The sequence below is a fragment of the Gracilinanus agilis genome, chromosome 4 (genome assembly GCF_016433145.1).
Source record: "Gracilinanus agilis isolate LMUSP501 chromosome 4, AgileGrace, whole genome shotgun sequence".
In the NCBI taxonomy this organism is placed as follows: Eukaryota; Metazoa; Chordata; class Mammalia; order Didelphimorphia; family Didelphidae; genus Gracilinanus; species Gracilinanus agilis.
Window position 1 is genome coordinate 500,422,501 of NC_058133.1, and position 14,265 is coordinate 500,436,765.

The 14,265-nt window shown below is 46.3% G+C and overlaps 1 protein-coding gene across 1 annotated transcript in view; it reads right to left on the minus strand.

Annotated features, from left to right (window-relative positions):
• CLIP2 (CAP-Gly domain containing linker protein 2) overlaps window positions 1-14,265 on the minus strand; it is a 141,611-nt gene that overhangs the window by 13,966 nt on the left and 113,380 nt on the right. The window contains exons 8-9 of the mRNA XM_044675620.1: window positions 7,122-7,226; window positions 2,808-3,746 (exon numbers count right to left, since the gene is read on the minus strand). Coding sequence (XP_044531555.1) covers window positions 2,808-3,746; window positions 7,122-7,226 — 1,044 coding nt within the window. The remainder of the gene's footprint in view (window positions 1-2,807; window positions 3,747-7,121; window positions 7,227-14,265) is intronic.

Here is a 14,265-nt window from a genome sequence, read left to right on the forward strand (position 1 = left end):
ACCTCAGAGCTCCTCCAAATACCCCCTCCAGAAAGATCCTCCCCCAGTGGAATTCCAACCAGTCACCAAAAAGGTCTTTAGGAAGGTCTTTAGGCTTTTCAACTCCAGAGCTGGATGGCCCTGTCTCCCAAGATCATAATATTAGGATGGTCTCTCCAACTCATCAGTTGTTAAATGAGGAAGCATGCTATAGCAGAAAGAGTCTAGGATTGGGATGAGACCTTCATTCTCACCTCCAGTAAACTTGCTGTGTGATCTTGGAGAAGTCATTTTTGGGGTGTCTATAAAATGATGGCATCAGACCAGATGATGTCTAAAGCATTTTCCAGCTCCGATATTCTGTGGTTCTATAGTGTTGGTAGTAATATATATATTGAGTCAGCTAGATGGCTCACTGGACCTGGAGTCAGGAAGACCCGAGTTCAAATTCAGCCCGAGGCACTTATTAGCTGTGTGACTCTGGGCAAGTCATTTAACTTCTGTTGGCTATGAAGAAAGCTAGGTAGCTTAGTGGATAGAACACTGGACCTGGAGTCAGAAAGACTTGAATTCAAATTCAGGGTCAGACACAAGTTGTGTGACCCTAGGCAGGTCTATTCACTTCTGTTTGCCTAATCCATCAGGGAAAAAAAATGGCAAAGCGCGCTAGTGTCTTTGCCATGAAAATTCCATACAAGGTCATGAAGAGTTGCACAGAGCTGAACTGAACAACAATGTATGTGTAGGTGAGGTATCAATACAGGAATTGTCTCCTCCCCAATCCTCAAAATCCCTGGTGACTGGAGGGCCCACCTCTTTCTGTTCCCTAACTGGCTTCTTTGGGAAATGTGTGTAATTCTCACTTCTGGGGGAGACTGCAAACTTCACTGGGAAACATCTCCCACAGTAAAAAGGGGGACTCAAATCTTCCCGGAAGTCCTGAGAGAATTTCTCTGCAAACTCTCCTTTTCAGCACCATGGAGAGAGTGTCCACAGCTCTGGGTCCAGACAGGCTACCAGGAAAATTCAGAAGACCCTTTGGCTGCTGGTCCCCAGTTCTCTGCTATTGCATCAGAGTCCAACATGAGGACTTTGGAGGCTTCTCTCAGCCTCTTAAGGGTGAGGGGACACATACAAATGAAGTCAGAGCCCACAGAGACCAATGACATTACAGCCTCAACTCCCCCAAGAGCAGAGGGGTAGCTAGATGCAGGATAGACTCCAGGGCGAAATTTGGGGAAGGGTAGAGAGAAGGGAACCACTTTTCATTCTATTCTGTGAGGTTTATCTATTCTGGTTTATCCAGTGAGTTTGCTTCATTTGTTTCCTCGTTTCTGCTGGGGATGGAAAGGAGAGAAGGCACTGAAGAAAAGTGAAAAAGGATTCTATGGTTAGTCCCAGAATCCTAGACTGGGAGCTAGAAGGGACTTGAAAGGTCATCTAGTCCAACCCTCTTAATTTTACAGAAGAGGATATGGAGACCAAAAGGGGTTAATGGTTTGTAAGGAGCAGTCAGGATCTGAACCCAGGATCTATGACTCCAAATCAAGAAGTCCTTCCATAGCATCAAGGCAAGTGACAGCACACTTCTCTGACTGAAGAAAATCATGGAATTCTGAAATTGGGAAGGTCCTTATAGGAGAGGCATGGTGGAGGAGAAAGAGCTTCCCCTCTGAAATTTGAGAGGGCTAGATTAGAAAGAGAGTATTAGAGGATTATAGAATTAGAGCTGAAAGGCTCCTCAGAGGTCATTTTATCCAACTCTCTCAGTCTCCTGGCCTCAGTTTCCTTCTCCACTGAATGAAAGGTTTGGACTAGGTAATAGGACTAAGGTCTCTCCTAGCACTAAATCTAGGATGACAGAAATAGCCACACAAGGGTTGGTCACCTTTCCCCTCTTCCCTCCTTAGGAGTCACAGGAGAACAGAGGAACCAGACCCACTGAGACCTAGGGGAATGGAAGGAGGCATATTTCTCCTCTCTGAAGCCTAGAGAGGGAGAGACAGGACTAACCCATGATCACACAGCAAGGAAGCGGCCCTGTGGGGATTTGAACCAGGGATGGGGTCTCTGACTCTAGATCAAAGAAGGCAGAAAGAAAGGCCACTAAAAACCTTAATGCCTTTGCTGACATCAACTAGCTTCTCCAAAATGATAAAAACTATTACAGGAGGGGTAGCTAGGTGGCTCAGTGGATCGAGAGGCAGGCTTAGGGATGGGAGGTCCTTGGTTCAAATCTGGTCTCAGATACTTCCTAGCTGGGTGACCCTGGGTGAGTCACTTAACCCCCACTGCCCTCTTGCCTTGGATCTAATACTCTGTATTGACTCTACGACAGAAAATAAGGGTTTTAAAAAAAACAAAATAAAAATACACTATAAAAAGCATTACATTTTAAAACTAAACCATTATAAGGTCCAGTGGTTTCTATTTGAGTTTACTATCACTGGTGTAGGGGACTGAAAGCCATCCTTGGAAGCAAGACTTTTGGCTCAAGTCTTGCTTCTGACACATACTGGTTGTGTGATCTTGGGCAAGTTATCTAATCTCTTGGTGCTCTAGCTAATGACTAGATATACAGATATATAATAGAGAAAGGACCAATTTGCATTCAAAGAGGAAGTTTCCCTCACCTGAGACTTCCCAATACCAAAGAAATTCCAGGCCTGGTCCCTCTCCCCCATCCCCAGACCTGCATCCATCCTGCCAAACCCACCTCCCAGGACAGCCCATCAGAAAAAGGAAGGAAGGAAGGAAGGAAGGAAGGAAGGAAGGAAGGAAGGAAGGAAGGAAGGAAGGAAGGAAGGAAGACTGGCATCAGAGCCTACATCAGAGTGCTGAGAAGAACAGAGGGATTCCATGGCCTGAAGTTTGTTCTCTGCCACCAAGAGTTTTTCCTGTAACCTCTGGATTTCCTGTTTGCTCTGGGCCTCCGTCCTCTGCAATGCCTCATAGTCCAACATCTTTTTCTCCGCCAGGGAGATCTGCTCCTTCAGGAAATCGATGGCCTGGGCCTGCTCCTTACATTCGCCGTCCAGCTTGCCGAGCTCTCGGGCCCGTAGCTCGGCGTCCCTGCACTGGTCCTTGGCCTCCTGGAGCTCCAGCTGGTGCTGGTTGGACCTGGCTTCCAGCTGGGCTTTCCAGTGATGGCGCACCTCCTCCAGCTCATCACGGGCCTGCTCCAGCTTCCCAAGGAGGCTCTCCTTCTCCTTGGCCAGGACGGCGGTCTCGATGTCGTGCTTGGCTCGCAGGTTGCCCAGCTCCAGCTGGTGCTCCATCTTGATGCTCTCCATGACAGCCTTCAGCTCCACGATCTCCTTATGCTGGGTGTTGGGGCCCGAGTTGAGAGTGGCCTTCAGGTCCTCCAGTGACTTCTGGTGGTCGGAAGCCAGCGTGTCCAGCTTGGACTTCCAGTTGTCCATCAGTCCCATGTTCTCGCTGGTGGCCTGCTGCACCTTCTGCTTTAGGTCCACAATCTCCTGCGCGTATTTCTCGTTGGTGGCCTTCAGCCTCTCCACCTCGTGCTGGTAGGCCTTCAGGGCCTTCTCGTACTTGTCCTTGAGCAGCCCGCTCTCCTTCTGGTGCTCCTTGCTGGCGGACAGAAGCTGCTCCCTGAGCCGCAGGGCCTCGGAGGACGGACTGGTGTCTGAGGGGTCCGCGGGGCCTGCCTGCCTCAGGCACTGCTGAAGCTCCTCGATCTCCCCTCGCCGGAGGCTCAGCTCCTCCTCCAGTTGGAGGATCCTCGACTTCTCGGCCACCGTCGTCATCTGGAAGCAAGAAAGAAGACGCTGTCAGCGGGTACCTTCCCTGCACCCAGGGAGGAGGGAGCAATGCCAGGGAGGGTGGGCATTCCTTCCCAGGCAGGGGCAAAGTCAGCCCATTTTCCCAACTGGTAGAATGAATGGGTCAAAAGGAACCCTATGAGAATTGAGCAATAGTGTGGGCTCAATCTGCTCAGGCCAAGAGTTAGTGACTCATTTCCTTCTGACACTTTCTCTCTGTCATTTAAAGGCAAAAAAGCAGGCCACATCCAGAGAGTGACCTTTGCCTCCCTCTGTCCAGCTACATAAAAAGGCCAGAATGCAAGCACTGATGTGCTTGGTTCAGGACTTGAAACATCAGGCGATGAACTTATGACCCACTTCTTTTGGATGAGGTTAGAAACACTTAACTTTTAAAACCTCATCTTGAAAGAGTTAATTTAAAAAAATAACTAAAATAAATCCTTTCTTCAAATCCATTATCATTAAGCCTAAAAAATGGATTTGCTACTTAACACTTTGTTTTCCAATTCTAAAATGTTTTCCCATCTTTTTGGTTTTTTAAAAATTAAGTTCACTGGCCTCAAACACTTCCTAGCTGTGTGACCCTGGACAAGTCACATAACCCCCACTGTCTAGCCCTAACCACTCTTCTAATTTAGAACCAATATATAGCATTGGTTCAAATATGGTAGGTAAGGGTTTTTTTTTAAAATTAATTTCACTGGGGGGTTGGTGCTTTTTAAAAGTCCTAAATTATGTCCTTCTTTGTGTTTGGGGAACTGCAGTGTGACAATCTGCAAATGGGCCACTTCTTGCCTCTTGGTCTTAACTCAGATAAACGTGTGTACATTTGTGTGTGTGGGCAAATACATTCTAGGGTCATAGATTTAGAACTAGAAGTGATCTTAGAGCACATCTATTCCAGCCTCTTTATTTTACAAGTGAGGAAACTGAGGCACAGTGGCTTTCCCCAGATGACACATGTAACATGAATCTGGAGGGGATATATCGGTGTGCTAAGGCTACAAGAAGCCACTGGCCCTTCTTTAAACAGACTCATGCATTTAAAAATGGTGTTTCCCAGTCAATAATATTTCTCTCAACCTCAGGAAGCAACCACAAAAACAATAGTGATGGCGGACAGTAGAAAGGGAAGACTTTGGTGCTCTGATCAATCAGAATTCCTGGGGGATCCCCAGGCTCCGCCACTCTTATGGTGACCAGGAGAAGTGCCCAGCTACTCCAGGGGAAAAAGAGAGAGTTTCGCCACTGGGGATGGACAAGTTAGTGGTTATTCGCAACATAAATAAAATATGAGAGATGATGGATGGGGCATGAATGCCAGAAGGCAGGATATTGGCGTGTTTCAGGCAAGTTTTGAAAAGTACTTGTCCCTCCTACCAGCAGTCTGAAAATGGCTCGTGCTGTGAGATCCTGCCTACCCAGAGGGAACGTGGAGTCTTCACTGGAGCGCAGGAGACTTGACTTATTTATCACCAAATACCTACTTGACTTGGAGATTAGAATTATCTGGCATTAAAGATAATGTGCTTTTATAAAATATAACATTCCAAAGCCTATTGGTCATCCCCAGAAAGCAGGATGAAGGGACCCGAGGATCCTAGCCCTAGAGCAGAAAGGCACCTCAATGGTCATCTAGATGAACTTCCCTCATTTTACAGATAAGGAAACTGAGGCCCAAGAGACTTCTGATAAGATGGGATGATGAACTGAGAAACAAATTCAAATTAGAGAAATAAATCAGTTCAAGCACTCAAAGGCCCCAAACCTTAGCAAAGAGCTTGACCTGCTTGCATTTCTCTTACTGTTTCCAAAAGCGAATGAAAAAAAAAAAAAAAACAACACCACATCCCCTGTGTGTTGTGCTCTAGGCAGCAGCTTCCCTCCAAGCCTACCTTGGTCCCAGATCTACCAGAAGGTGAGGGACTCTGAGGCCACTCACCAAACTAGGAAAATATGGCTAGGTTTTGTTTGTTTGTTTGTTTTTTAACTCTTGCTTTCTGTCTTAGAGTCAATATTGTGTATCAGTTCCAAGGTAGAAGAGCAGTAAGGGCTTAGGCAATGGGGGTTAAGTGACTTGCCCAGGATCCCACAGTTAGGATGTTTCTGAGGCCAAATTTGAACCCAGGACCTCTTGTGTCTGGGTCTGATGTCCTATCCACTGAGCCACCTAGCTGTCTCCCATAGCTAGGTTTTTTTAGGACAACTTTTGGAAGGAAGTTTTTTAGGGACCCCATCTTGCTTCCAGATGGTGAGCAGAAATGTACCCAGAAAGGGCCAACTTGTAAATTATGACATTCTCAAGGGCCTATAGACCCAACTCAAAATCCCAATAGATGGATTCCCCAATTTCACTGGTTCTTCCCCTAGGCATCACCTCCTATAATATTGATCATCTACTTGTCCCCTAGAAGAAGGCGAGGAGACTTCCAGGGCCTGGTGATGGTCTTCTCTCTAGTTCCACCAGACACAAGGCCTCCTGACTATCTTTTTTGAGGATCTTTCCCATCCTCCAATAAAAAGTGATGGCCAATCAGAGACAGCCACCCTTTCTTCCTCTTGTCTTAAAGGCCTTTCTTCTCACCACTTCCTTGGACCCTGGGTCTGCCATCTTATTGGAGGCCAACTAGGAATTCCAAAGAAGAATCTTCCTATTTCTTCTTTCTCTTGGAGAAGTGTTTTTTTTTTAACCTTGACCCAGCTACCCTATTAATCCTCCCAGTTCTATCCCTTTCTAAGCCCTGGATAAGAGGGAGGCCAGACATCCTCATGAAGCTGATAGAGTCCACTCCAAGTTAAAGACTTGAATTGAGAACTGGGAGTGACAGGTGAAGAAAAAACAAATTTGTGAATGGGTGTAGATGGTCAAAAGGGGAGGAGGAAGGAAGGGAGGCCTATTGGTCATCCCCAGAAAGCAGGATGAAGGGATCTGAGGATCCTAGCTATAGAGCAGGAAGGCACCTCAGTGGTCATCTAGTTGAACTCCCTTCATTTTACAGATAAGGAAACTGAGGCCCAAGAGACTTCTGGTAAGATAAGATGATGAACCGAGAAACAAATTCAAATTAGAGAAATAAATCAGTTCAAGCACTCAAAGGCCCCAAACCTTAGCAAAGAGCTTGACCTGCTTGCATTTCTCCTACTGTTTCCAAAAGGGAATTAAAAAAAAGCAATAATTAAGAGATCACAGAAGCCAAAATAAGGAAGGGGGATGGGAGGAGGAGGTTTGGGCCAAGGGAAGAAGAGGGAACAAAAGCCAGAGAAGCTCTGCTTGGCAGGCAGGCAGGCAGGGCAAGTCAGGGGAGGAGAAGCGGGGAGGAGATGACTGGGTGGGGGAAGGGGAGGTGGTGTCTTTACCCGATTGTCCTCTAACTCTCTGAGCAGCTTTTCTGCCTGAGCCTTCTCAAACAGCAGGCTCTGCTCTAACTCTCCAATGCGAGCATGCTCCAGCTGCGTCTGAGTCTGGTCCCGCACAGGGAGGGGAGGAGAGTGGGGGAGAGAGACAGAGAGAGAGAGAGAGAAAGAAGCTGTATCATATTCATAGGATCATGGAATCATAGATTTAGAGCACAAAGAAACCTCAGAAGTCATCTAGTCCAACCCCCTCATTTTACAGATGGAGAAACTGAGGCCCAAGGAGGCGAAGGGACATAAAATCACAAAATTTTCACAACTTTAGAACTAGAAGGGAACCTCAGAGTCACTTAGTCTGGCCCCATCATTTATGGATGAGGAAACTGAGGCCCAAGAAGTCAAAGGGACATAGCATAGGATTACAGGATTATTTCTTTAGAGCTGGGACTTCACAGGCCATCTGGTCTAACCCCCTCATTTTGCACATGGATAAGACAAGGAGAGGCAGTGGAAGCAGAATAAAAGGAATCTGGGCACACAGAGGACTGGAGTGTTAAAGTGAGAGGACTGGAATCCCATCTATACCTGAAGATTCAGCCTGGTTTTTCATTGCCGCCCCATTTAAAAAAAAAAAAAAAAGACCAACCCAGAGCCATAACTAGAAACCATCTGTGAGGCAACCTGCTACCAATGTCAGCTGATTTTCTGAAATGGCTCTTTTTTTTCCAACTGATGGCAAGGAGCAGAGTCACCAGCTGCAAGTGGACAGTAGCCCCCCAGGATCACCCCTCAGATTAGTGCCTGAGCCCTGAGATGCCCTTAATCTATCCTGTGCCTTCCTGCCCAAGGTAGGCCAGCTTCATCTTTGAGAAGTGGGGCCCTGAGGCCAAGCATCCTAGGACTCAGGGTCCTGCAACTGTGATTCCCTTTACAAGAAGCAGAATCTACCCCAGGTCACCCCTGCTCCTTTTCTCCCTTAAGGAAGATCCATAGAGCATCCCAAAAGAGGGGGATGGAGCCTTCTAGACATATTAAGATGTCTCCAGGTTCTGAAATGCGCAAAATGTCCTGCTATAATCCATGTGTCCTTCCTCCTCCCCATCAGCCAAAAATCTTTCTCTTCAAAACTCTCTTAAGGTGCCATCTTCTCTAGAAAGCCTTCCCTGAGTCTTACAGTTAAAAGAAGTCTTCTCATCTATATTATTCCTGTGCTCCCATCCTACCCTGCCTTTCTTTCCTCACTCCAATCCATCCTCTACATGGCTGCTAAAGTAATTTCTTTATTGAAAAAAAACTTATTTTCTCTTAGAATTGACACTAAGTATCAGTTCTAAGGCAAAAGAGCAGTAAGGGCTAGTCGATGGGGGTTAAGTGACTTATCCAAGGTCACAGAGCTAGGAACTATCTGAGGTCATATTAGAGCTCAACACCTCCCAACTCCAGGTCTGGCTCTCTATCCACTGAGCCACCTAGCAGCCCCTGCTAAAGTCATTTTAAAATAGTCTAGGTCTAACCAGAGGAGCTCTCTCTCTCCTCAATAAACAATAAATAGTATCTCCCTATTACTTCCAGAATCAAAAGAAATTCCTCTACTTTGCTCTTAAGACTTCTTAACTTGATATACTGACGTACTTACGGTTTCTCCCACTTCTATACCTTTGCATAGCCTATACTCCCTGCCTAGGATGTTCTCTCTCTTCATCTTTGTCTCCTAGAATTACTTGTTTCATCTATGACTCAAACTAAGGACCATTTTCTACAGGTGACCTTTCCTGCCCACCCCCTTACCCCAGTTGCTAGTGCTTGACCTATGGTTAGCTTCCATTTATTCTGTATATATATATATATATATATATATATATGTATGTGTGTGTGTGTGTGTGTGTATATATATTGGACATATCAATTTATATATGTTTTTTTCTCTCATTAGAATATAAGTCACTTGAGGGCAGGGACTACTTTTGCTATTTCTTTATATCTTCAGAGTTCGGCACCTACTTTAGAATTCACCTCAAGCTAGCTCTCCTCTGCAGTAGAGTATCCAAATACTATCAAGTGGTCCAGGTGAACAGGACAAAGAAAAGGGAAAAAAGGAAAAAAGGAGAGAGAGAGCTAAGCCTGGCGTTTAGCCAATGATCACATAGCCCTCCTCAAACATTAATTAAGCCAGATCTTCTTGCTGGGTGAGAGCTGTCATCTGAATCTCACACAACAGATGGGCAAAATGAAGCCCATCTGGAAGTCTCTCAAGGTCAAACAGTGAGATTGGAGCAGAAATGGGAAGGAGAGTCTGGGCCATTGAAGGAGCAAGAGGAGGAGGAGACAGAGGATGAGGATGTTTTGATTCTAAAAGCCTCTTCTTCATCTTCTCATCCAATCTCATCATCCAAATGCCAACGCAACTCTAAAGGAAACCAGGGTAAATGACCACCAAGGGTCTGCCATGGTCTGGTGTCTAACATATTATTTGTTGTTGTTCCGTCATTTTTCAGTTGTGTCTGTCTCTCTGTTGTCTTTCTCTTCAAAATTCTCTTAAGGTGCCATCTTCTCTAGAAAGCCTTTCCTGAGTCTTACAGTTAAAAGAAACACCCATTTGGTGTTTTCTTGGCAAAGATACTGGAATGGTTTGCCATTTCCTTCTCCAACTCATTTGACAAATGAAGATACTGAGGCAAACTAAGTTATGTGACTTGACCAGGGTCATGCAGCTAGTGTCTGAAGTTGGATTTGAGTTCTGGAAGATGAGTCTTCCTGACTTAAGGTTGGGCGTTCTATCCACTGTACCACCTAACAAATCCAAAATGCTTAATAAATACTGGCTGACTAACTCCACGAAGGGTAATAAAAGGGGGAGAATATCGACAGCAAGAGGCAGCCAAGGTGGTACCATGGGCAGCACCTAAAATCTTCTCTAGGAAACCAATATGATCCTCATTTAACCCTTCACCTAGACCAGTGATGGTGAACCTTTTAGAGCCCGAGTGCCCAAGCTACAACCCTCACACCACATGTGAGCCCCATGCCTTACTCCAGATATGGGGGAGAGGAAGCACTGCCACTGGGTTGCTGGGCAGGGAGGCAGGTCATGTAAGAAATGTCCTCAGGCACACATGGAGAGGGAGAAGGGAGCAGCTCCCTCTGGCACACTTCATAGGTTAGCCAACATGGCAAGACTGTGTCTTGTATACCTTTGGAGGATAATAATTATAATTCACATTTACTACTTTAGTTACTATCATGCCCCAGATGAGGAAAAAGAGGCACCAAGAGGCTAAATGATTTTATCCTGGTCACAGAGGGAATAATGGGATTCAAATCCAGGTTCTCTGGATTCTAAGTCCAGGCTTCTTCTCTCCAAATGATATTATTTATCATCATCGCCTGATACTCTACAATGTTTGACATGCATTAATGGATGCAAGTAGAGAAAACAATGGAAAGCCACTGGCCTCTCCAGTCTAAAGTCCCTGGTACAGATTCAAACTCTAATGCTGACTGCCTTTGTGATCTTGGGCCAAGTCACTTGGCCTCTGTGAGCCTTGGTTTTCTCATCTGAAAAATGAGGGAGTTGAATTCCTGGCCTCTAAGATTCTTGAGCAGTGGTTCCCAAACTTTTTTGGCCTACCGCCCCCTTTCCAGAAAAAATATTACTTAGCCCCCTGCAAATTAATTTTTTTTTAAATTTTAATAGCAATTAATAGGAAAGATAAATGCACCTGTGGCCATCACTGCCCCCCCTGGATCACTGCAGCACCCACCAGGGGGCAGTAGTGCCCATTTTGGGAATCACTGTTCTTGAGGATCTTTAGAGTCCTAGACTCAGAATCAGAAAGCCCTGGCTTCAAAATCTACCTCTGAGGGACAGTTAAGTAGCACAGAAGATAGAATGACTGGCCTGGAGTCAGAAGGACCTGGGTTCAAATCTAGCCTCAGATACTTCCTAGCCATGTGATCCTGGCCAAGTCACTTAACTTTAATTGCCTAGCCCTTGCTGCTCTTCTGTCAAAGAATTGATACTAAAACAGTATGTAAAGGTTTGTTTTGTTTTTTTTTAAATCTGCCTCTGACACTATCTTTGAGAGCATAGGCCTATCCTGACCTCACCTTTCCCATTTCTAATGTGGGAAGAGGATTAGACTGATGGATGCTGGGGCTCCTTCTGGCTTCAGTTTCACAATTTATATAGAGATTTTTAAATTTATATATAGATTTATTATTTTTATTTCTTTTTATATATTTATATATAGCTTATATATATTTATATATAGCTTATTGGACATGGAGTCAGAGAGTCCTGAGTTCAAAATCTGATGTGGGGTAGAGAGGTAGAATTAAATTGAAGCCAAGTTCAAGGGGGCAGCTGGGTAGCTCAGTGGAGTGAGAGTCAGGCCTAGAGACGGGAGGTCCTAGGTTCAAACCCGGCCTCAGACACTTCCCAGCTGGGTGACCCTGGGCAAGTCACTTGACCCCCATTGCCCACCCTTACCAATCTTCCACCTATGAGACAATACACTGAAGTACAAGGGTTTAAAAAAAAATTGAAGCCAAGTTCAAAGGAATCTGACAACTTAAATTCAAATTCTGGCTTTATTACTAATTTTTTTATTACCACCTTCATGGCCGTAGGCCTTCACCTTTCTGAGACTATTTCCACATGTATAAAGTGAGGAGTTGGACTAGATGACCTCTAAGGTCCCTTCCAGCTCTTAATGTACCAGTTCTGTGACCCTTAATATTTCTGAGCCTTATTTTCACCATCTATAAAATGAAAAAAAAAAAAAAGGTTGCTCTAAGCCCCAAATGAGATAATGGATGTAAAGTGCCTTATAATCTTAAAACAGCCCTTTAATGTCAGTTATTATTGTCAGTCATGATCACCCACAGAGCCTCGCGCCAGGTGACGATGCTCAAACACTTGACTACCTTTTCCCTCTGCCACCTGCGTCTCTCCATCTTCCATAGCCAGGTGGTTCGAGAAAAACCAAGTGGAATTTCATGAATCTTTCCTATCTGGAGGCCCCTAAACTCATTTGCCTCAGCTCCCTCCTATCTTGGACTCCAGGCCCACGTAGCTCGCTCCACGAGTGAATGTGGTCACTCGTGGGCAGAGAGAAGCAGCTCTCCGGTCCCCACTGCCCCACCTCAAGAGAACCACCATCTCCATAGAAGCAACCCTCAGGCAGCTGGAGAGGAAATGATTGGCAAAGCCTCCAACCTATGTGCTGTCAAGTGGCCTTCACCCCGCAACCTGCCACCTTCTCCCCTAGCAAACCCCTTGCTTTCCTGGACTCACTCCATGATTTCATCAGAGGGGACTTAGGTCTGCAGCCCACTGTACTGAGCTGACCGCAGGCCGTGCTTCCGGTCCTGTCCTACTTTCCCTTGCCTTGGACATGTGGCTTTTTAATTTGTATCTCTGAGATGGAGCATACTGACGAGCAGAGTAAATATTTAAGAAATGTGCCCCACCTCTCTCCCCTCTCTCTTCCTCTCTCTCTTCCTCTTTCTCTCCCTCTCTCTGTTCTTCTCTTCTCTCTCTCCCTCTCTCTCTCTTCTCTCTATCTTCCTCTCCCTCTCTCTCTCTCTTCCTCTTTCTCTCCCGCTCTCTCTTCTTCTCTTCTCTCTCTCCCTCTCTCTTCCTATCATCCTCTCCCTCTCTCTTCATTTCTTCTCTCTCTCCTCTCTCCCTTTCCCTATCTTCCTTTCCCTCTCTCTCTCTCTCCCCCCTCTCCCTCCCTCCATCTCTCCCTCTCCCTCTCTTCCTCTCTCTCTTTCTCTTCCTCTCTCCCCCTCTCCCTCCCTCCATCTCTCTCTCCCTCTCTCTCTCTCTCCCCACCCCTCTCTCCCTCCCTCCTTCCCCCCTAAAAACCTTTACCTTTCATCTTAGAATCTCTACTGTATATTGGTTGGCAAGAGTGGTAAAGGCTAGGCAATGGGAGTTAAGTGACTTGCCCAGGGGCACACTGCTGGGAAGTGTCTGAGGCCGGATTTGATTTGAATCCAGGATTATATCTATATACACATTCAATGTAGTTGCTGTTTCCTCCATCCGGATGCAAACTCTTTGTGAAGAGGGATGACTTCCTTCTTTGTACTTGCAAACCTGGTTCTTAGCACAACGCCCGGCACCTAGTAGGTACTTAATAAATCCATGTTGGCTGAGTGACTGATTGCCTCCAAGAGTTGTTGGGGCTGAAAAATCCCCATCCCGCGGCTGACATGATGAGTCCCTCCAAAGTTAGCCAGAGTGGTCAGTCGTCAGATGACAAATATCCTGGGCATCATCAGGCCTGTGTTCATCACTTTTCCGGCTTGGTGGATGCTTTTCTATGGCGTTGGAAGGGGGGCACAAGCTTCGCTCACACCAGCTCTGAGGCAGGTAGGACAAGCATTATCTCCATTTTACAGATGGGGTAACTGAGGCTCTCAGAGGGGGGAAGGGACAAGTCTGGGGGGGAGGAACTCAGGTGCCCTCACCTCACTGACAAAACAGCGGGTCCCCCAATGAAAAAATAAAACCCCCACCTCTCTCTCCTCTAAAGCCCCTCCCTTGATATGTGTGAGGCAGATTTGGGAGCCCCACCTGCACCCCCCGGCAGCCCCAGGCAGCGAGCTCATGACTGCAGAAAGATGGATGTGTCAGAACTAGAGACTCCAGGAAGTTCCTAGCAAGTCCTGGCTGGAAAGCCTTAGAAAGCGCTGGGCCAAGAGATGCCGAAGCCCTGACACGCTGAGCTGCAGGCAGGGGATTTACTGACGAAACAGATTCCAGGAACCAACGCAGAAGAGACTGAAGTCACCCCCAAGTCCCTGGCAAAGACACGGCCCTGCTGGCATTCTCTGGCTGGCCCTGAGTCACCTCGCTGTCTTCCTTCCTCTCAGGAAACGGTGAGAAACATGGCAGAAACTTCCTGTGCTGAATGGGGCCGAGAGACCGAAGAGCACAGGAAAGAGAGGCAGAGGGCCTGGGTTCGAATCCCAGCTTTGTCTTACTAGCTATGTGACCTTGGGAGTCTGTTTTCCTTCATAAAATAATGGAGTTGGATGTCTAAGATTTGGAACAAGTTTTAACATTCCACAATCCAAATATGTGTGGCTGGCTAAATTCAGAAGAAATCAAGGACTCCTCATTCAGAACTTTACT